This window comes from Enoplosus armatus, chromosome 12 (assembly GCF_043641665.1).
Source record: "Enoplosus armatus isolate fEnoArm2 chromosome 12, fEnoArm2.hap1, whole genome shotgun sequence".
Classification (NCBI taxonomy): Eukaryota; Metazoa; Chordata; class Actinopteri; order Centrarchiformes; family Enoplosidae; genus Enoplosus; species Enoplosus armatus.
The window spans coordinates 7,742,746-7,766,590 of record NC_092191.1 but is presented as its reverse complement, the minus strand read 5'-3'; the positions used below and the strand labels follow the sequence as shown (position 1 = coordinate 7,766,590).

At 40.5% G+C, this 23,845-nt stretch overlaps 1 protein-coding gene across 1 annotated transcript; it reads right to left on the bottom strand.

Moving 5' to 3' along the window:
• Nucleotides 1-5,174: 5,174 nt before the first annotated feature.
• On the bottom strand, nt 5,175-21,456 carry wapla (WAPL cohesin release factor a). Its single transcript, XM_070915711.1, has 20 exons — nt 21,430-21,456; nt 20,343-20,756; nt 19,476-20,193; nt 16,778-17,085; nt 15,950-16,080; nt 14,807-14,902; nt 14,030-14,191; nt 13,260-13,396; nt 12,286-12,397; nt 11,115-11,345; nt 10,349-10,460; nt 10,073-10,170; nt 9,704-9,780; nt 9,094-9,269; nt 8,598-8,713; nt 8,237-8,467; nt 7,248-7,464; nt 6,668-6,756; nt 6,469-6,564; nt 5,175-5,541 (listed from the first exon to the last, which is right to left on the bottom strand). The coding sequence occupies exons 2-20, from the start codon at nt 20,728-20,730 to the stop codon at nt 5,476-5,478; spliced, it is 3,561 nt and encodes a 1,186-aa protein (XP_070771812.1). The 5' UTR covers nt 20,731-20,756; nt 21,430-21,456; the 3' UTR covers nt 5,175-5,475.
• Nucleotides 21,457-23,845: the final 2,389 nt, after the last annotated feature.

The following is a 23,845-nucleotide window of genomic DNA, read 5'->3' as shown; positions in this document are numbered from 1 at the left end:
GTTGGTTCTAGGTTCTCCTACAGTTCCAAGATAATACGCTCAGCTCAGCTTCACTGTTTACCCTCTGACTTAATCTGTCTTGACGTACAAATTGAAGAGCAGGAGTTAGGGGTTTTAAGTGCTGTAAAGTAACTAAGTACAATTACTCGAGCACTGTTGTTAAGTACAGACAAGAGCTACTTGTTCTCTCTTAATGCTAATACATATTGCACTTCTTTCTCCACTGAATTTATTTGACTGCTATTATAAAAAAAAATGTATTATTAATGCCCAAATAGAGTACAAAGTTGGCTTAAGTAGCTCCACCCCAGCTACAATATTAAAATACTGCTTACATGTTAATGCATCAGTAATAATCCAATAAGATAATAATAAATACTGTAAGAGGACAGTCTGTGTAATGAGTACTTTTGATGCTTTAAGCATAAGTCTGGTGATTTTATATATTTTTCTTATTGTCAAAAAAAAACCTTGAAAAGAGAAAAAAACTCCATTGTTGCTGAGTGACATGCTCCTTAATTACATTGAACATGGGCACTGTAGTTTATTTTGAGTTGATCCCACATACGTCGTCCTGTTGCCATAAATACTCACTAGGGCACCAAATCTGCGACATAATATCATCCGCGTGCACTACTTCACCCTGTTTGTACAAAACTACACTGCTCAGGTTGTTTAGGAAATTACTGAGCCTTTTTTCACCTTTTTTATGAATTTGTGAGAGAGTTTTATTTAGGTCCTCTGCAGGAACCAACGGGATTGGGGCTTATGTCAGTGGTTACCGAATTGTAAATAGCATTCACGGCAACTTTCAAGTGGTAATTATGACTGGGAAACTCAGATTCCGCTAAATAATTAATCTAATAAAAAATAAATAATCCTTTAAAAAGAATATGCAGAGGCATATATTGGCATGCAGATGACAGACTGAACATTCGGAGGTACAACTGTGTGCTTGATTCGTGTTTCACTTCATGAGTTGTATAATTCTCATTCCTATCATATAATCTACATATTGATTTTTAATAAGTATTCTACCTAAATGCATGTTTTACGTTGATTGCTTTGAATGTATTAATTATGTTAATGTTATGTTAATGCATTAATGTTCATCATGTAATGTGTTATGTATTGTATGTCAGGCGTGGGCCTGGAAGACTAGCTGATTGCCGCGGCATTTACATAAACAAAGAGAGCCAAAGTGCCTCGTTCAATGTAATTACACCCTCATTTAGTGCTACATCGTCCGGTGAGGTGAACACTACCAAGTCCTTAACATGAGAACTTTTCCCCATCTTTCCCGTCCATCCAACATGACCTGAACGCAGCATTAGAGCAAAAAACTGAAAGTATCCAAGAGACTACACAGTGGCTGCGTACATGCTGGCTTTGGTATTTTTATGGGATTTGTTGACAATATGAAAAAAATATATATTGCCAACCTTATCTTCTATTTACATTTTGCTGACAATACTTCTGTACATTTTCTGAAGTAAAAATTTGAATGTGGGATAATTTTTACATTGTGGTATTGCTATTTTTACTTAACAGAGCTGAATACTTCTTCCAGTATTGTTTACAAGCCAAATGCTCCAGTTGATCGTCTAATAGAGGAAGGGCGAAGGGCTTGAAGTATTACATCTAGTAAACACACGCTAGAAATGCTGCGATATGAATAAAATTTCTGAAAGCCAAAAGCCAGATTGGAGGAGTCTTTTTCTTTTTTAAATCTTCACCCACATAACTGTCATCAGAAGCACCAAGAGCTTTTCAGATTTAAGAGACGAACGGGTCTGCACGTTCCCGTCTGTTCTTCATGCGTTGGTACAGGCGGTAAAATGTTTCCGTCATGTGACAGCTTGATTTAAATTTATTGAATAAAGGGAATTGATGGTCAGCAACTATTGAGTCTCTTCATAAATGTTGCACCACTCTGGTGTGTGCGTGACTGCATCAGCAAGACGAGGGCGTTTATCTCTCCAAAGACAGCAGAGTTCTTACAGCTTGAGGGGAAATCAGTAGGCAACACCACTGATGAGAAGATACTTGAGTGTGTGTGCTAGTACACAAAATGATGTGTGGGTGTGTGCACTTCACTTCAGCCATTCAGGCGCTGCGGTCAGAGGCTGAGTACTCACACCATCTAGTGGCATTCAGGCTTTGTATCATTCTGCCTTCAGAGAGAACAGCAGGAAGACGAAAATAAAAAGAAAAAAAACTATATTTATACCTGTAGACTAATCTCCCACGCAATGTTTCCATTCACAACAACGCAGGGATGATACAAAACTGGAAGAAATGGAGTCACACAGAGTTAAACAGATCACTTTTGTTGGGAGTAGATCTCGCAATAAACAACACCACAGGAAACAAGAAGACAACAGGTTCTGAAAAAGTAAAACAGCATGATGAGCACAGGGGAGAGAAAAGACAAATGAGTGGAGTCCGGAAGAAAATGTGGACAGAGACAGAGGGAGATGAAAGGATGAACGCTGGGGAAGCTGCAAAATTACGTTGCAGTTCTCCCCCTTAGGCTGTGCAGCTTCACTGGGAGGCTTTTGATTGGCAGGTGGGAAACGTTAATCCCTGTGCTCCGCATCCTTTTCTTCCTCATTCTCTCTCAGTGGAGGACATCCTATCCTATCCTGGTTAACCTATAGGAAACGCTGTGCTTTTTCTCCTCGTGTTGACTCCCATCCACTTCCTTGCCACTGATCATCACAGGGGGAATAGCTCGCTCTTCCTTAGACGTCCTACAACTGAAGAACTGTCATGTATAATGTACAGCGGCGGATGAAAGGCAGAGGTGCCTGTCATCTACATGCTCCTTGGAATTTAAATCTGCATCCCCTCCACAGTCTAATCGTGTATTTGCATGTTGTGCGACACGACATAATTACATGTTATTTGTGCACTGTTTACCAAAGTTGTTACCCCGTCTTGTCAATTGCTGACGCTTCAGGTTTTAAGCCTGCATTTGTCCCCGCTTGTTGTATCACGGTTGACACAGCTGTCGCCTGCATGGAACCCGCGTTGCCAGATAGTATTTCACTACATTCCCCAAGCTCCCCCGAGCTATTTGTAAGTTTGACTCTCGGCTGGGAACTGCAACAAGAATCTTTTGTTTCCATTATGCAGCAGTCAGTCAAGCTGAGGGGCCGTGTCCACAAACTGTCACCACTGAACGCTGTTAAGTATACCGACCACGCTTTGGACTCTCGCTCTATGCCAGCCAGTTTGTCTGGGAGGAAAGAAACGGGGGTTGCATGCACACACACAGAACCATCTCTCACCACACACACGCCCCCACTATCACTTATAGCCTTGTAGGGTTACAGGCACAGAGACAAGCTAGAATACAAAGTTAAGCATTCAGCGGCTGCTACACGCATGAATACCAAAAGGAAACTAAACATCACTTCTGTTTGGTAAAGTGTTTACCTCCTGTAGCTCTGAATGCATAAAAAAAAAAAGCGTAACTTACAAGTCTGGAAATGAACAAAAGCACTCCTGTTGTTCAAACAATTCAAGGAAGAAAACACATAGGGAGTGTACTGAAAGTAGCAACTTTTTTTTTTCTTTTTGAGATACAACTATTTACATGTAACCAAAGACAATGTCCTTGAAACGGGTACAAACAATTTTTTTTTCCTCTTCCTGCGCATTTTTGTTTTTCCAAATGACAACTCAGAAATATTGTATAAAATAAAAATATCAGCTTCAGGGAAAAAAGTAGTCTAAGCATTTTAAATGTCCATTAACCGCTATGTACAGGAGTATTTACAATCTAAAATTCCATTCAGACCAGAATTTTGCAAAGTAATTAACAGTAAACACAGTTGCAGTCATGTTCACTGCAGCCCTACAAACCAGATAAAACTAATCTGCTTATACAGGTATGGCTGTCATTCAAATCAGTGATAGTACATGTGAGCAGTACAAGGCGGATGCGTTTCCAAGGTTCGTGTGCATCATTACAGGTAAAATGACACCACAAAAGAATAAATAAAAAGGGAGCTTAACACATGTTGTTCAATGCAGAGACAGCATGATACAACGAGTAAAAACATGAAGCTCCATGTGGCTGGACATACGGAAACATGAAGCCATCAGGAGATGTAGCCGGATAACGTGAGCATAATAACGACTTTTCCGATTGTATTAAATGCAGCAGGTTCGGATGCAATCTGCATGAGTTTAAGCCAAAACCATAAAACCTGTCACTTACATGTACTATGTCCAGCCACTGAGCTGCCTAACATGGAATATATTCTAATGAAACATGATGAAACTTTAGACACAAATGGCATCTCACTAGGTAAAGGCTTTGCATTTACAAAGGAGGAGAAAGCATTAAATTAAATAAAATTTAAAAAATGAACTTCATTACAAATTCAAAAAGGAAGCACAACCATCACATTTTTAGCAATTCATCACATCTGTTATACCTGTGAGTTTAAATGCATACTGTAATTACACACTGTTGAATTAATAGGAATTTAAATAATCTAAACAAACTAAAATATGACCAAATTGATAATAAAAGGGAGGGAAATCCAAAATTCATAATCGCATGTCATTTCCATGTGCCATGATCTGTCAAATAAAGGTCATCCCATCACAGTCAGCATGTCACGCAGTTCTGATTTCTTTAAAACTAATTCATAATTTAGGTGAAAAAAATGCCCTCAAGGAAAAAAGAAAAATCTAAAAGCATGTGAGAGAACGCCTACGTGACTCGCTAATTCGCAGTTTACAAAATAAACGGGCACAATGAGAACATAAAAATTAAAAGCTTAAAAATACTCTTCCCCCTGCACATTCGGGCCAATTGCAAACATGTACATGTAAATGGGTGTATGCATTCCACACAAGTTTACACATAGAGATGTCATTCTGACATCCATGAAAATGATTGTTTTTCATGCTGATCAATTATTTCACCCTTGGCTTTGATGTGGATGAGTAGAGATTAAAATGTAATGATCCATAAAATTTGATTTAGAGGTTCACACTTCAGCTAAGCGGTCTCTAATCGAGACCAGACAGCGGGCAGGAGGCTCCATTTCAGCCGCCTGTTGCCGTCAAACCTTTTGGGAGGTCTGCTATGACATTCCACCGAGTATTTTTTGAAACTTTAGCTTAGCCTCTGCCTGATTCTCCGTTACCTGAGGATGAATCTCGATCTGACACTGAATGTGGCGTTAGTTGAGTGGAAGTGAAGGGATCTGCATGTCTGTCAGCTAGCAGGGGCTTTGGTTCAGGCTGTGCTCCAGAGAGGGAGTGAAACTTTTATATTTGTGTGTTTTTACACGCACATCAGCGTACGCCTTCATCGATGAAAATTCAGGGTGATCTGGTGAAGTCAAGGGAATGCTGCCGAGTCTCCAATGACTCTTTGTAGCTCCTGTCGGACAGAGGCCACCAGAATAGCCTGGGATCCCTTTAATGTGCAGAGTGAGAGTTCGCCGTCTGTTAACAGTGCTCCAGGTAGTCGATGACCCGCGAGATGGACTTCTGTCCTGTGGTGCCCATTGCACACTGTGTGTGGAGAAAAACAAAAACATTGAGTGTGAGGGTGGTAACATGTACTACTGTACTTGTGAGGTCTTAAGACACAAACAGCGAGGATTTTTGAGGACGTCTGAGCTTCTGTTCACTTGAAAAAGCGATATTTATGAAACAGATGGCTCCAGTCTTCAGTTCCGACGGGATGAGTCACATTCAAAGCTGCTGCAAAATGCACATCTGCGACTGTGAAACTGTTCAGTTTAACATTAAAGCTTGAATTATCTTTAAATAACCATTCACATGCACTACTTGAATTATACTGCTTGGATACACAAAAATCATATTTAATTAATAACAATGTATTGATCACATGTTGTATTATAATGGTACATTACTGCCACAGTATTTTATAAAAGCTAAGTGCCACTAGAGGCTGCGCAAGTGATTTTAGGGCTAAGAAGCTATTGAGAGATATTCTAAATGAGCAACAATCAGAGAGCTTTTTCATTTATTGGTCTTTAACGCAGCGATTAAGGAATGCATAATGTCTGAAATGGCTGTAATGAAATAAACAGAAATAAAAGCTTCCATTTTCATCCAAAGTCTAGTATTTTCTCAGAAAGGAGCTGAATGACGATGCAGAAAAAGAGTACCAAAAACTGCATATTATACATTATATGTGAAACTAAAGGGAAATGTGGTGTACAGAGTCACTGGTCAGCAAAAATGTTTATTTGATCCAGGCTCTGCACAGAAATGCTCAAAGGGTCCAATTAAAAGGCTTTTTGTAACTTTTGCCTGCAGGTACGTGCCTGCACGTTTTATGGTGTTTACAAAAATCTAATTGATTTGGCACTATAGTATAAGACTATCGTTTAATGTTTCTTTTATTAAAAAGCTGACAGAATCATCATACAACGTCGATGACAGAAGGTCTGTCTTGACAGTCATACTCACAGTGAGGTTCATGAAGCTCAAGAACTTCTTCAGCATTTCTGTCATGATGGAGAAATCCCCTTTAGGTAGATGCTCTCTCACAGTAGTCACATTTATCTGAGAGGGGCAGAAAGGTGGGTGAGCGACAAAATGAATATCTTTGAGTAGGAAAAACAATCTCCTGTCAAATTGTGTGTGTGTGTGTGTCTGATATTCTCACCTGGCTGCCCTGGCAGAGGCAGCCCAGCAGCAGAGCAGTGTAGGAGGCAACAATACTGTCCTCCATATGCTTGCCTGCATGCTGCAGAGCTACAGCAGACACAAGGGAGAAAGAAAAAGATTACAGATACATACACTGCGTTGTTTTGTAAGAGAGGGTTTCAGACTCTCATGGTAAGAACTGCTGAATAGATACAAACGTTGGCTGGAAACATCCCGGTGAGAAGGACTTGGTGTGTAGCTGTACTTCACTGCTCAGTTACCCAACAGGCTGTACTGAGGCTAAAACATCCAGTGAAAGTCACTAATGGTGCCAATAAGTCCTAACTGTTCTACTGAGCTTATTGGTGGCCGCATTCAAGGGAACGGCCAAAAAGTAAAGAACAGAGGATTGCATTTCTGAATTTGTGATTCAACCATCTGAACAACATGCACTACATAAGCTGTTTTAAAGTGAAATCATCCTTTTCTCACTGACGCATGAAAATAACTTTATTAGAATGTATTAGTTGTTGGTTGATGATTTTAGCAAAAGCTCCTATTACATGCACACAAACACAACTTCAAACACACACGCTTACCTTTATTTAGGTCCAACTCTTCATCCTCCTCCTCTTTCTTCTCACTCTCTTTATTTTCAGTTTGGCTGTCGTTGGGTTCGGCTGCCACCCACTGGATCTCTCCCGACGTCTCCTTCCACTCTCCGCTTTGGTCCAGTGCCGGCTTGGGCGCCTCGCTGATGAGGTCGTCAGTCTTGGCCTCAGCCAGGATGGCAGCGCGCTCCCTCTCCAGGAAGAGCTAAGATTTAGCAAGAAATAAAACAGCTGTAAACTCCAAACACAAACACAGCAGATGTTTAATATTTCAAAGGGAATGAAGGAAAAGTAGTTAAGGATAGTCAAGGTATTTCCTCATGGCAAGGTCAGAAGGCAACTGGGTGTCCAAAAAACTCTGGAACAAGACTAGAAGTGTTGAAAGTGAAAAGTAAGTAAATCACTCATTTATTCTCAAAAGGTACCTTAAGGCTTTCAGAAGACTAATGAGTCAGTTGGGCAACGAGTTTGGTTAAAGTAATATCAACAATAAAGCAAAACTTTAATAAAATGACATTTATTTTGAAATTCTAATCCACAAATGAGTATGCATGGACTTACACTTAATTACTACTTCATGTCCAAGCTGTTAAATGCATGGAACTTCAGACTTCCACATCAACTTAAATGCACTGAAGGGTACAGCTTATGGTTGTGTGGTAGGTTTTATAGCACAGAGGGTAAATTTAAAATGATGATACAGCAATATAGCATCATTCATATTCATTAATATACCAGGGAGATGTTTCAACTATCTCCCTGAGAAAATAGGAGAAACACTGATCCACCTCTTCATACAATACAAAGAGTTCTTTGAACAGTAAAAACATTGATTTTTCCTCATGACTGCTCATCACTAACTGCTTCTGCTCACATCCTTACTTCAAAAGAAATCATGAAAACTGCCCTGTAGCCACGTCAAACAAAAACCCACTATGACGGCTAAAATATTCATTAATGAGCACTGGCACTCCTACCTTCACCAGGGCAGCCAAAGCACCGGAGGACTTGGGCTTGTCAGCCCCGTCTCCCTGAGTCTCAACTGTGCTCGGCGGTGCTGACGCTGTCGCTGTGTCAGATTGTGTTGGGTCAGCAGGCTGCATCAGGCTCTCTTCCAGACAGGAGTCGTCGATGCTGTACTCCATGTCTACCAGACAGTGGCGGTTTCTGGAGCTGTACTCCACAAGGTTAATTAGTAGACCCAGACCCTGGTATACACAACAGAATATACAAATAAGACACACACACACACACGTCCGTACAGGCACACACATACACTGCGCAACAAGTGTTTGTAGATATTTTGAACAAGTTTTGTTTTGTTAGAGATCGCCTTACCAGCACTCGCACGTCAAAGCGCTGCTCCTGAGGGATGTAGCGTGGAACTCGAAGGACGCAATTCAGAGCAGTTACTGTTAGCTGCTCCTGCTCACCTGTCTTAGTGCTTCCCCACTCTGCAGATAAAAGTAACATCATTATTAAACACTCAAACTAGTGAATGTAATTCTCTGCTGAGCACCAAATATTACATTTCATGGTGAAATCTATTGGTATACTAACTGAGTGATATGATTGAAGAATATCTTATATTAATAAGAATATTTTTCAGTACTGATACTATACATTACACTATTGCAAAAGCATCCAGTATCACATATAAAATAATCAAACCCATGTTTGATGCAATGAGCTGTGCTTCGTTATTATGCATCACATCATAATACTGAATTATTGCCAAGCTCTTAATATCCAGAAAAGTCAGATAAAAGCAACACACACAAACAAAGGGAAAACAAAAGCAAATGCAAAAAATATAATATGTAAATGAGAATACCATTGTCATGTGTAAGGTTGAGCAGCACTCCTATGACAGCCCTCATGCAGTCCTCCACCGCCTTGCCCACGTTACTGAAGCTGCAGTGGGGCAGCGCTGCACCCGACAATGACAGAGAGCTGTTGTTTAAAGCCCTGCTGTACCGCTGGATCATATCCTCACAGTACCGCAAAGCTCTGATGAAAGTAAGAAAAACATATTGATGAGAGAAAGTCAAGAGCAAAGTGAAAAGGGGGAAGAGATGGACATAAACAGAGAATAACTTTATATGCCACGACCCTGACTGCTAGTGTGTCTCCACCAATACAGAAATATTCCCAATTTCCAATAACGTAGCTTACAAATCTTATTGGCTCTGATGCAGACAATAATGTTAATAAGTGAGCTAGTTATGTTATTGTCTATTACATTCCTTTGCTTAAATAAAGTGAAGCTGTTTTCATCAACAAGCATACCGAATACCCCTGAGGACACTCTTAAATATGATGGGTACAACAGCGTTGCAAAAAGTATAAAATGTAAACTGAATGAAGTGCTGTTATAATAGTCAGAGCCTCAGTATGTGTCCATGTCCAGTCAATAATAGCTCCGAGCTGTATCTGGTGCTCACCTGGCAGAGGAGACAATGAGTTGTGAGTCTTTGTAGGCAATCAAGTAACCCTGGTTTTCTGGGTTCTGGACTGTCACCTGTTGGCAGAAGATGAAAGAGAAATAAAATCAATAGGAGGGGCGAGTACATTTACAGGCTGTCAAGAAACAGAAAATGAGGGGAGACCCCTGTGTTTGCTTCAGACTTTTGATCAGTGACATGTGAGTTGATGAGCGACATTCAGTGTTTTAGAGAAAGTCTTTCACCAGGTAACAATAAAAGTTTCCATCCAATTCACAGCTCTCAGTACTGAACTACTCTTGTTCTTGAGAGTCACTCCTGAATAACTTTGGTGAAAGAGAGAACTCAATTTGACTGAGCAGTACTTACACTCTCAAGCACTCTCAGACACCTCTCAGCCCCCCATAAAGACGCTACGAGGTTCTCCTTGTCATCCTCTTGGCTCAGGTTCTGCACACACTCTTTAACTGTGGTAACACAACACACACAAGGCACATAGCTGTTACACATCCTGACAGCTACATGAAAGACAACAGCTGGGACACTTGAATTTGGAAAGCAGATCTTTGCACATATACACAAGCATGGAGACTTGCAAACCGCCCACCTATGAGCACCTATGTACTATGCATCCTACACACATACCTTTGTCTACAATATGGTCCAAACCTCCCAGTAGTCGCAGTTCTTCTTTGAACCAATCCCCGGCTCTCTTGGAGGTTAGAGAGAGCAATGTCTCCATAGCAAGGTGGCCCGTCTACAACAGAAACACATGTAAAATCCTTACAGTATCCTTCAAAATTTGCATACATTTCTTCATTTGCCATGGCACCCCCCCACCAAGAAATTTTTATTTGATAATATTGTCCTTGATGCCTGCATTACAAGTTGATTACAAGTCCATTGAAGATGGCTGATCAGGAATATAAAGCACCAAATGTGAATATCACTTCAACATAACGAGTAACTAATGCCCTTTTGTGACTTTATGGGAACAGCTGTCATTCTTCACATCAACTTCCATATAATAAAACTGTGATGTTCAAGGAACACAATCGGTAGGATAAGCACATCTACATGGAACCAGTCTTTAAAGATAACACAATAAATCTTCCACAAACAAGTGCTTAGTAAAAGTAGTTCTTTAACACAGCTTAGAACAAGTGAAGAGTAAAAGAGAGAGAGGTGCATTAAAACAAATTAGACTGACATCTTATGCTCAATTTGACAGATTAGGCTTTTACTAAAAACATTTCCAATTAAGCTGCTTAAGAATTTGTGAAGTTTTGCTCGTTAACTAAATAATCGTTTAAAAAACACTCAGAGACGGCAGTTACTTGTTTGAACTAAAGGTACATTCAGAGGTGAAGCTTTGTTGTTACGTTTATTTCATTATTCAAGGACAACCCACCGTGATGTTCTCCAAGTCGAGGTGCTTGTTGTGCACGGTCTCACACAGCTTCCTGATTTTCTCCTTGACCTTTTCCACCTCCTTCGCAGTGAGCTGATCCTGGTGGGCCGAGTAGTCCTGGTCCAGTTCCAGAAGCTTGATCATAAGCTCCAGACAGGCCCTGTCCAGATCCATGTTAAGACGATCCCGACTCAGAATGTACATCAGGGAGGCTGTGCACAGACCAAGGTTCTGATAGAACAACAGAGAACGACTTTTACAAAGATGTGTAGGGCATACAGAGTTGAGACAAGGTGGTTTGAAGTGTGAAACATGTGAATACTTTTCCACTATCAATACAGCATTCTCTAAGTTAAGCGGTACGGTATAATTTCCTCCCAGGGATCAATAAAGTATTTTTGATTCTGATAAGTTAGTTATGTACGTGTCTGTGCAACCAAGGAAAGTTCTCCCTAGAAATGCTGCACACTAAGAAAAAGTTTACGCTTCAAGGATGACTGAAACTGTACTTAACACCTCAAGGCTTTGACTTGAATGTAATAATTAAAAGAAATGAATCTTTTAAATGACTTCAGGCTTGCTGAAATTAAACACTCTACATTAGCAATTAAAATTGATCATTAAAACAAACATTCACTTCAGATTAAATGTAGCATTTCAGTTTTGCTCTGTAGCATACAGGTCATTGTGCTATTGCTGGCTACTTCAGGTCAGTTAAAAATACAGACAATTATGCAACAAAAGGTGACAGTACAGACTAACAATGCAGACTGAAATGTCTTGTCAGAAAAAAAACAATATTGGGCCATGGTATATAAAGTGAACAATACATTCAAGTGTATATTTGAAGCAATGACTTTAAAACAAATAGAAAACACTACATTAAAAACTAAAAATGTTTTGACAAACACATCATGGATTAGTTTCTGAAATAAATATAAATATATACTTGTCGATCAGATGAGTATGTCTGCCCTTGTTAGAGTCCCCCCATAACTCACCCTAACTCAACTTTAGAACTGAACCTTATGAGAATACATTTCTATCTAAGACAAAGCTGTAATTGCTCAAAAGTGGTGAACATATTTGTCCCTACTTTTTTCTCAATGTTTTGAGGGAGACTGAGGGAGTGAAATAGAAGAAGCAAGTGACAGAAATGACTTTTACTGACCGGGTGTTGTGGAGCATCACTGAGCATTTTGAAGACCTGCGCCACCTTCCCTCTGGCCCGCAGGTGCATCCTGAAACTGGGCATGGCACACCGAGTGGCCAGGCTGATTATACTGGAGCAGCGAGAGGGAGAGATGAGAAGGATTACAGAAATGTTAATGGGTCAAATATTCATCAGTCGTGTGCTAAAAATTTAGATGAACAAGAAAGAAACCAATATGGCAATTTCCATCTGCAACATGTTTTGTTTTTTATATATCTTTTCACCTTCTTTAGGCATGTGTGAAGACTAAAAAAAACATCTTAAAAACAGAGTCTGGACTCCCTGCAGCTTTTTCTGAAGTCAAGGTTGTCTCTCCTGAGTGGATTCCATTTTCACAACAGAGTAGCTATCTGCTTTATCAGACTACAGAAAAACACGCTTTATCTCGGCAGTGTCGGCATATTACCCCAACAGGCGGTGGAATAGTGAGACACATAAACAGAAGAGGACAGAGGGGAAGGTGGAACATGGGTACACATACTGTCTCTACGGGGCAAAAAAACCCCCACTATTTGTTTAAATGAAATGAAAACAACAAGAATACCAGAAGTTTACATTCTCTGTGGTCTCTTTAAATATATTCACTTTGAATCGCTACCTCCTGCTGTTCTGTTAGAATAATAATTGTTATTGGTTTGTTTTATTTAATTAAGGATTGTTGCACATATTTCAAAGCTTTGCTCAGCTAAAGCAGCTGTTCCTCTAATTGCTTTATAAAAAGGCTAATAATAGATGACATGAACAAATGTTGGCTGAAGGGTGCTTCTACCATTCAATCAATCTAGTGAGGTACTTGGTACTCAAACAAACCAGTACCATCAACATGCCACTAGAAAAAAAGAAATCCATGTCATAGCAGACTTGGAGCATTTACGTGCTCCTCTGTAGAACGCCACAAAAAAAGGCAGCACTAAGTGTCTTATTCCACTTACCTAAGGCATCTTGTGTTGAGTGGCTGACTGCTCTTCAGCCCCGTCTCCAGGTACTCAAAATCATCTGTGAACTCTTGATTCTCTCCGAACTCCACCACGTCATTGAAGTGCTTCACATGCTGCACCACCGTGTACAGCTGGTGGAAGGGGAATGGGGTTAATTACAGCTAATTGGGAAGCAGTGCATCTGTCCAGAGTCACAATCAGCTCACACAAACACAGTGAGAGAATTGCTCTCATTGTTAAATCCCGCTCCATTGGTTCAATTACCAGCAATGGCTGACTGTGCTAATACCCTTCATCAATAAAAGCTCAGCATGTGGAGTTTGGGCCCGATCAGCAGTTGACTCTGTATGTTTACCAGTATCAACAGTCATGCTGTGTGTGCACTCAGTATGACACAGGAGGGAGGACCTGGGTTTCAGATAACACCATTGTGTAGTTACAGCTTAGCTGAGGCTATTTTACCTCAGGGGATCTGTGGCTAACAGGCTGATCTGGGGCTAGAAGGTCCATCTGTACATGACACAAGCTTTAGGGGAGTTTAAATTAACAGCAACAGTCCTCACTGCTGCCGCGCTGGGGTACAAATAACAAGAGTGAGCTTGGCATGCATCAAATGAATGCTATTCCTTTATTTTATAACCAGCATCAAATGGGTAAAAGTATGAAAAAGAGATTAATTCAAAGCAGCATGCAAACAAAAGACAGTGCCTCTCCCCCCCGTTCCTCAGCAGACATCTAAAAACTCCAGTGTTCTACAGACTCACCTCCTTGTGCTCCTTCCTGCATTTGAGCGCTGTGACAATATCCTGGTTAAGTCGCGTGGGGAGGGTCTCTGACTTAATGACTTTGGGCGGAGGTGGAGGGGCTTTGAACAAGCCATCATCTTTATGGGAGTTGCTGTCCTTGCTGCTGCTCGATAAAATGGCCTGAGGAACAAAAGAGGCGGAGAAATGGGGCTCATACCAAAGTAACAAAATCTGTTTAATGACATGTCCGCAAGATTTGCCACAGCTGAATAGTCTGTTAAGCACACAAGTCTTTAATAAGTGTTGTTAACAGATGTCAGATGAGGTAGAGCAAAGTTAAAAACAACTTTTAAATCCCAGTTGCCAGACTATGATTAGTTTGTCTGTGAACAAACATTTATTTCCATGGGGGGAATTCAACAAAGAATATACGAGTAAACCCAGGTTCTCTAGTCTGGGAAAATAACTCCATGTGAACAGAAAGAGAATAATTAGAGCAATTAAATTAAAGTGTTGACTACTAAGAGACCAATCAACAATATCCCGATTGTGGACCGTAGGTAACCGTAGGGAACAAGGAATTCTATAAACAAACAGCACTAGCTATTAACATTTGCTTTACATAATACACTGTAATATTGTTTGCCTGCTTTGTGCACAAAATTAATGTATACATTTCAAATGACAAGTTTAACCATCACAAATTCACCCTTTTCACACCCTGACAGTCGGCCATTTTCACCTTTATTGTGTTTTTTAACAGTTACAATATCAGCAACCACTAATAGAGCTTACCGGAGCAGTTTGGGATCGAGAAAGTGGAGGCACAGGGATCTCTTCAGGCTCAGGTTGGTTCCAGTGGCGAGCGTTGTACACAGCTTTAGCAGGGGACTGGAACCCAGTAAGAATTTAAGAAGTGGTTAGTTAGTTAGGTAAACAGAGACATAGTGTAACACCTGGCCTGATATGACCTTATTGTTCATGTACATTCATTAATTCATTTACGGATAGATAACTGTCATCACTGCACAAATCTTCAAGCACCAAAGGCATTGCCACCACTACACGAACAAAGACTTCCATGTTAATCTCTTTAAACCATTCCAGCACAAAGCTTATTAAAGTTATTGTTGTGAATTAGCATGACTGAATGCATAAATATTGCATACTGCAATCATGGTGATAGACTGAGACAACAGCAGCCTCAGTGTGGAGCACAACAGTCCCCAAGCAGCACAAAACATTTCCTGAAAATGACACATTGCGCGACTCGATTATATATCGCAAAGACAATATACAGAGTTTTGTTGATGTAGAAAACAGTAAACACACAGCATTAGGAAGATGGACCACAAATAACCCAAAGCAACTGCAAAACATGATCTAGATAAGCAGAGCAAATGTGGGCATTACACAGAATACCACAAATCAAAGTTATTCAGATAAATATGAGCCTGACCAAGAGGCAATATTCAAACCCCCTTCATACTGGAAGACCATGTAGGGTGCATGGCATGCTACTGAACATTTAACCCATTCATCTGATACTGCCATCACAAGTTAATCTCTGGACACTACCATTCAGAGCCTCAAGTCTGCAGCTGTAGTTCTAGCACACATTACTGCTGAACCACAGAATTACATTACATAAAATGACAACCTAATAATTGTAGGTTTTAGTTTAGCTTCTTTCACGCCCCCTTGCTCAATTTTTCTCTGATGCTCTCAGTCTATTTTTAGACACACTGGGTACTATGTTACGTAAATGTTATTTAAACATCAATAACATTAAAGGAACCGCCTGTTAAAAAGCCAAGCAGTGTCCAACCCAAAGTCAACCCTCGTCAGGCGGAAGGTCATGTTGGATTTAAAAGATAAAGAAAATTACGTAACAGTGGGCAGAGAGACACACAGACAGTTTGTAGCCTGTTCACATACTTTTTTGGGTCCACTGAAGATCTTTTTGAGTCCACTGACAATGTCCTTGGATTTGTCACTTGGCTTCCCTGAACGTCCTTTCTGGCCCTCAGTGCCGCCAGGACTGGAGTCATCAGAGAAGTCAAAAGCATCTGTTGGAGAAACCAGATTGTTGATGTTGAGAAATGAGCGTCAATATGCGAATGGAGTGGACTGATATGGTTTAGCAGGTTTTGGGGGAAATGTGTGTGTTTCAGAGTAAAATGAATAGCTTGATACTTAATAAAACACTGGAAATCCACATACCCTCCTCCACTACAAAGAAATGTATTGTTTGAAATCACAAGTATTACAAGCAATGAGTACATAAAAATGTAGACTTGTTTGCGTTTTTTTCTTGTTATTTTGAGCGTTAAGATAAATGGACAACCATGGCACCTGGGGCATGATAATAAAGTGGTCAGTATCTAAAGTTTCAAGTTGTGAAGGAAAAAATAAAAGGTGTACTCGATAGAGATTAAGTGTATTCAAACAGTTATATATGACGTTTATTTGTATTTCACGTATTTCATTTAAGTTGATCATATATGAAGATACTGGGGTTGAGCTTGTTTGTTTTGTATGTGGGGTAAATATGTGTTGTTGTAGATTTTGTTTTGTTTTCCTGTCTTTTTTTTGCTTTGTTGTTAGAATTGTGTGTTTTTGATTTGTTGATGGGGACGTCTATACGATGTATATTGAGAGATCTGAATCAAATCTTATGAATAAAAAGAAGCTTCTGGAGTAAACTCGTATGTTAATTAAGAGTAATCAGATGATCATGTCTCTATACGTTAAGGATCAGCTCACCTGTATTGCTGCTGGCCTGACTGTCCTGAGAGTCACTGGTATGAGGGCTGTCCACACTGGAGCTCAGAGCAGCTAAGGCTGCGGCCGCCTTCTTGGCTTTCTTCTCTTTGGCCTGAGAGCTCTCATCATCGCTGTCACTCTCGCTCAGGTCGTCGAAGCCAAAGTACTTGATCTTGTAACTACTCTTGCCTGCCATGCCCCCTTCTGGACCCTCCTCGCCCCCTGCGTCCTCTTTGTCCTCAAAGCCGAAAAACTCAAGCTTGGTCTCAGTCTTGGTCTTCTTGGCCTTTGTCTGGGTGGGTCTGAACCTGTGAAGATACAGTGAGAGGAATTGTTTTTTTGTTTGTTGGTATTGCTGTTGTTTTTTACTGAGATGGGGAAACTGGAGCAGGACAAGCAAAACAAATAAAAGAAAACAGGATTCAGAAGTAGGCATCAAAATGTTAACAGAGAAGACACACAATGTTGCTGTTTAGAAACCACTAAAACATAATGGATCCCAAATACTACATACACTAATGGCAGTGTCGCCAAAGAGCTGACCTTCTACTTACTATCATTCAAGTTACTTCAGTCAGGGTGGGTGATGTGGCACTGGATGTTACGGTACGCCTTAGTGCTATTCTCTGCAATTTTATTTTAGACTTTGTTCTCAGTCATAGGACTCAACATTCATCTAACGATTCAAAGCCTTGACTAATTTGCTTAGCCTGCTGTACCTTATTCAGTCTGGAAATAAGTCTACTCCTTTCCTATGACAGCTTTATAATTACTCAACCTGACAAGAAGCAGCAGAAAAAGTGTACAGACCTCAAACACATTCAAATACTTTACATGCCTTAAGAATAACAGCCTTGTAGCACTGCAAGTAATTATACTACTTGTATAATTACTTATTCTACTACCTCTTCCAGTTTGACTCCATTTTGTAACTGCAGACTGTATGACAATGCCATATCTGATTATATAAGCTTAACAGATTGTTTCCCTTCAGACATCTATATTAAAAGGCCTATACCAATAATACAGTGTGCATTTACTCCTCAGCATTTGAACAAATTATATTTCATACTATTCAGTCTTAATGGTGGATCTAGTGGGGTTGAAGACAGGGTGTTCAAAGCTACACTCTTATAAAGCCACCCTCTTATAGTGTGTGTGTGTGTGGATAAGCACACAAGCACACAATGAAGTACAGTACAAAAGTTGTGTTCATGACTTGTGGCTGACTCATTATATTGTATATGCACAGTATTAAAAAATTGGACTACTTCACGCATGCAAAATTCTGAATTACTCGCACATTTGTTCATAATTTATGAAAGCTTATAAATATCACTAATATCAATTTTGTGAAACTGTAAGAAAATGTTGTGATTATGTTTTTTGTCCACATCACCAATCCCAACTGTTATGGTTTCCACCTGTGATGTGCCCGAGTCATACCCTCCCCCGCCCTCTCTCTTCCAAGTAACGGTTCAAATTAAGTTCAAGTAAACTGACATGGAGATCTTGTCACTCAAATATTAACTTTAAGTGACATGTTTCCCAAATACGGGGACAGAATTTGCACCTTTAAAACTTCCAGGTAAAGCAGTTTGTGGTTCAACAATAAGCCTGTGGTTTCTGCACCTGACGGATACCCTATGCCTGCAGTGAAATACGACATACGTTCTGTTGCTCCAGTTTGTTCCATTGTGCTCACAGGTCATGTGGGTTAGCAGAAAGTTTGCAAAAGTTAAGTCTAACGACTGTGCTTTGTGACCTCACATATTGTTATCCAATAGCTAAGATGATGTTCAGAGGTTGACCTTTTATGGATCTTTGACACCCCGACAGCAGGGGGGCAAGGGTTATAAGGAAGAGCCAAACAAGGCTTGTAGTCTTTCGTGGGGGCTTTTTTGGTCTTTGTCTTTTTTTGTAGTTTGGAATTATTTGGCTTTTTTGAGTTTTGTTTTGTTTTTTGCCTATTTGCTTTTTGTTCACTTTAATTTTGTATTTACTTCTTTTTATAAATCTTGTAACTATTTTTTTTTTTTTTTTTTATAAAACTTCAATAAAACTGGGTTGTATTTTGTACATTCCAACCAAAGTCCTGTGTTGCTCCTGTCTGAGATCGTCTAAGTAGCCTCCCTCAGGTAAGAAGACTACTCTCCTTGAGATATGCCAACAGTAGATAATAATTTGGCTTTAATTAGAATGCTTGGGGCACACGGTGGGATTTCCCAAATTAATCTTTAGGGTTTAGGGTTTCGAGGCAGCCCGTTATAAAACCAGGCCAGTGTCCTCAGACCGTCAGAGTGGACCTCCTCCAGTATTGATCTGTTCTTTCAGGATCTTGCTGGAGTACTACCAATCTCCAAACACCTATTGCACACAGATATTTCAGTTGATATCCGGCTGTTGGCGCATAGTCAACTATAAAGGCCTGCAAAGAAGAGATACTCTGGGAACGTAACTCGGCTTCCAGACTAGGGTGGTCTTACGTGCAGATTTTGGAAGCCTGTATGAAAACCTAAGCGTAGGTCGTAGAACAGCCGTCACTCTGTGTAATATCCATATTGGCTGGGGGTATCGGTTATAAACATCTAGGAACCACTTCTCAACAATTAAGAAAGAAAGAGTGACTGACTTTGATAAAAGGATTGTGAAGACTTTTTATTAAATGTCTGTTAACACAGAAATAGAAAAGACTTACCTGGTAGGTTTGGGTGGGGGAGCGTCTGACTTCTTCTTCATCTGGCCTGCTTCTCCAAGGTCAGCAGGGGCAGCTGGGGTGACCAGTTCATCAATGCTCCGCTCTATTGAGTCCTGGATGGTGACGTTGCACACTGACAGACAGGAAGGGTGCAGAACCGTGTAGTCCCGTACCCTCCCGCCTCCCCTGCCTACAGGCTTGGCTGCTGTTTTAGCATTGGCAGCAGTACTACTTGCACTAGCAGAAAGGACACTGTTGGGTTTATCTTGGGCACTCGCTGTTTCAGTGGGCTTGTTGGTGTTGTTCTCAGCAGGTTCAGAGGACATTTTGTCAGGCCTGTTGGGCCGCTGGTATTTCTTGCAGTTTGAGGCCCTTAGGGTAAATGGGGAAGGGGGAATGTTGTCCACTGGTGGTGGTGGTGGAGGTTCTGTGGGAAGCTCCAGCTCAGCACTTTTCATCTCTTCTGATGGCAGTCCATCATAAGAGGAAGAGGTTTGGAAGTCTCTGCTACCACCAGGGGCATTAGTGGACAGATTAAGGGAGGTGTCTATATTGGGAGAGTATGAGATAGGCCTCTGAGACGCTGAGAAGTTATGATGACCAGAGGGGGCTGTGTTTGACAAAGAGGTTGTGCATGAGGGTTTTTGGTTGCTATCTGATGTACTTTTGTACCAGGGCTGGTTATTTTTAACAACCTTCACTTCAGATGTTTGCTTGCCTATGAACAGAGCAGAAAATTAGAGATGGTCACATTAAGCAGCTGACATTGTGACAAATGGCTAGTAGGCAATATCAATTAAACAGATAAAAGACAGCTACAGATAGTACATTTACTGTTATAAGGTATAGATAATATTAATTACTTACTTGTGAACTTGGTTGTTGAGCTTGCAGAGCCCTGTGCAGAAGTCACAACAGTGGCTGTCCCCCCGCCCTGCACTGAGGTCATCTTTGTCACAACCTCTTCATTGACTTTTGACTGGGACACGCTGTGAGAGGTTACAGTCTTGGATTCGTCATCACTGTCAAACCCAAATGGGTCTTCTTCACTGTCACTGACCTCAAGCCGGGGCCTCTTCGGAAGCTCAGAAACATCAGGTTTTAGCAGGGGCCTTTTGGCCCCCAGCTGAGCCTTGTAGGTGGTCTCCCCCCATTTGGTGGTCAGTGTGGGCTTTTTATTGGAGAAGACTTCTTCAAATTTAGAATTAGCCTCCCCTCCCTTGCGGTTGTACGTTTTACCAAATCTGGATGTCATGTCGGTTTCTTTATGTTACATATTCCCTGTGAAAAGAGGCAGAGAACATTCAAACGTCAAATAAATTGTACAAACGTCAGGAAACGCACGGCTCAACTAATGTGTGTCTGACGGGTAACGTTATATGTAACGCTCGTGACGCAGCATTGTACCACATTTTAGAACAAGATAATAGACGACATGTGACCTCACAACGATCACACCAGCAAGGTTGGGTTAATTTACTTGGCGTTAGCTCATAAGTCATGTGTCAACTATTGGTTGATAGCACACCAAGTTAGCATGGCTAACTTAGCTTGCTAGCTCAAGCAGAAAAGCATTCAAATAACATTATCGGTCGTATATGAGCAATACGATAGGAAACCTGAGCGATAAGGCTGAACTTCAGTAAAACTTGGACTTAACTACATGACCTAACGTCACACTGACAGGACAGTTAACTTACATACGTCTATTAACCCTAGCTAGGCCTGCTCCTGCTTGCAAAGTTACTATAAAGTTAGCCATTAACCGTTAGCTTCAACACTGCTAAATTATGCTAACGTTAGGCTCCTGTTTACATTTCCCATCTGGCGGGATCAAATGTGGGAAATGTCGTGTTTTAAATATGATTAAGTCACTAAACAAATACATTTGAATACAGAGATCAATGGTTAAACATCATCGTGAGTACAAAAGAATAGCAGCACACACTGTTACCTTTCAACTCCTGTGACTAGCTAAACGTCCGCTTGTTTTTTAGCCAGCCGGCTAGGCCTGATTTCCCACTCGCGCACAAATCAAGCGGGTAAAGTCTGTTCAGCGCAGCAAAAACAACACTAGAAACACATCTCTAACACCAATATGTCCCCAGATCAATGATCGTTACCAAATAAAAGCGACCAAAACGCACCCGTAGCTACTATAGTCTAAATATAGAGGATAATCCGGACTTTTTGCATTCTGTAGTGCTACTGACGGCCATTAAAATATCCCCTCCCTCCTCGTTCCCTGGCAAGACCCCCATGTAGTGCGCTGCAAGACGGGAAATGGCCAATCAGGGGCAGGGAGGGTTTCCTGTGCTTTGAGACTCTGTCAGCAAACGTCATTCTGATTGGTTCAAACCTGAAACCATAATAAACGATAGGGGGCGCCGGAGGACCACATTAGTTGATTTAAACTTGAAGACGTGCCAAACATAAACGTTACTGATGGTGGCGTTTGCTTCTTGCATTTATCTCTTGTTTTTAGGCAACTTTAACAAAAAAAGAGCTCAACTAAACCAGATATTACCTGAATTAAGCTACTTCCGATTAACATAATACATATTCTTTAGGCTAAAACGAGTTTAAAATGCCTCCATGATTCTTTAAACTAAAATCTATACATGACTTAAAACATATGGGACAGAAAATAGATGGATTTGTTGTATGTTTTTTATATACAAATCAAATAAAATGTCGGTTCTCTCAAATTACAAAACATTATGTCAACAGTTTTCATAGGGACTATTTGTACAGCAAAAAGAAGTTCCAATGAAAACTGTTAACATGTAATCAGGGCATTTGTTTTCTGGTAATGCAAGCTGCCATTGATTTAAAAAATATGCATTAGATATTAATGTGTTCTGCGATACAAACGATGTCCATTCACCTCCATTGTGTTGGGGTGGGAGCTGATACTGATATCTCAAAAGCATGGGCTACATATACAACCAGACATAAGCAAGAAAATGTGTTTGTTTTATTTTTGTCATTTGAGTGAACCAACCCTTTAAAGCCCTAAGGTGCATGAGCATCATTTAGGGGTTAAATTGGTCTGCCAAGAGAAAAAAAATTGCTTTATTACTTCAGCTACTTCATGTTCAAGTAATTTTAATCGTACCATTAAGGGGTTCTGTTTTCCACAGTGTTACTATCTTGATTGCCAGATCAAAGATACTATAGAACATGAGAAAAATAAAAAATAAAATTGCACTACTAATAGAATCCATACCTGTGGTCTCAATAAAGTACAATCAAGTGCATCTTATACAATCAATAAAAATGTAATTCTATACAGCCAAGTTTGATTGTTGTGTGCTCACTGGACTGAATGTTCAAACACCTGCAGCATTCTGGAAACAGAAAGCATATAGATCACCAACCCTGGCACTGCTCTGGGGCGCAGATGGTGTCAAATGAATGGATATTGCGTTATAAACAGCCTGGGTCTGCAGGGCAATGTGGTCCCAACTGTATCAACACTGAAACGGTCATTACTCAGCCTAGACATCACAACATCTCTCTTCCATCAGGATGGAAGTCCTTATAAAGGTGGGCCATGGGGTCACCTTTGTGGAAATGGCTGGTCTCAGTTCAGAAACAGAAGGATACTAATTTCCCACGGGAGGCATTTGTAATGTTTTTTAGGTATTACAGTCCTTTCCTGGATCACAATTAACTAAATGACCAAAGGTTTTCTTAGTCACTCAATTTCTATCATCATTATGCAACATTTGGACAAAGATAAGAGTATGAAAAACACTGCAAATTCAGTCAGTGTTAAACATGCAGATTTCTGGCGTCTGCATGTATTTGGGCTGACAGAGAGACTGTCACTCCGCATCAAGGCTCAGAGGTGGTGAGGTAACACGGCCATGCCCTGGATGACTGATCGTTTTGAGCTCAGTTCTTGGCAGTCTGGCGGTTATTACTTCATTAACAGGCCAACTTGAGCCCAATGCTACGTACACTGTAATCTCGCTGAATGTTTTGCAGTCTTGGAATAAATGAGTCAGGAATTGGTGCCATTGCCAAGTGAAATAAGAACATAGAATTTAAACTTTGTGTGTAACGTCTGCCTGAAATATTTGCAACACATTCAGATGAGAGACTGCAACACTGACACAGAACCATGAGATGGCAGCAACATTTGATGTCACGCTTCTGTCGCTGTCCTTTTCTTTTTCAAAATTCCATTAATTGGGCGCCCTGTATGTGACCATATTTAACTGAAATGAGTCAAAATATTTCTTAATGTCCAGTAGATCCTTAAAATGATGTGTGATTATGATACATGCCTGTGGGCTTCTTAACATCATGGGGAAGCATTTTTCTGTAATATAGCTTCCATGTGGTGTATGGGAATGGAAAAA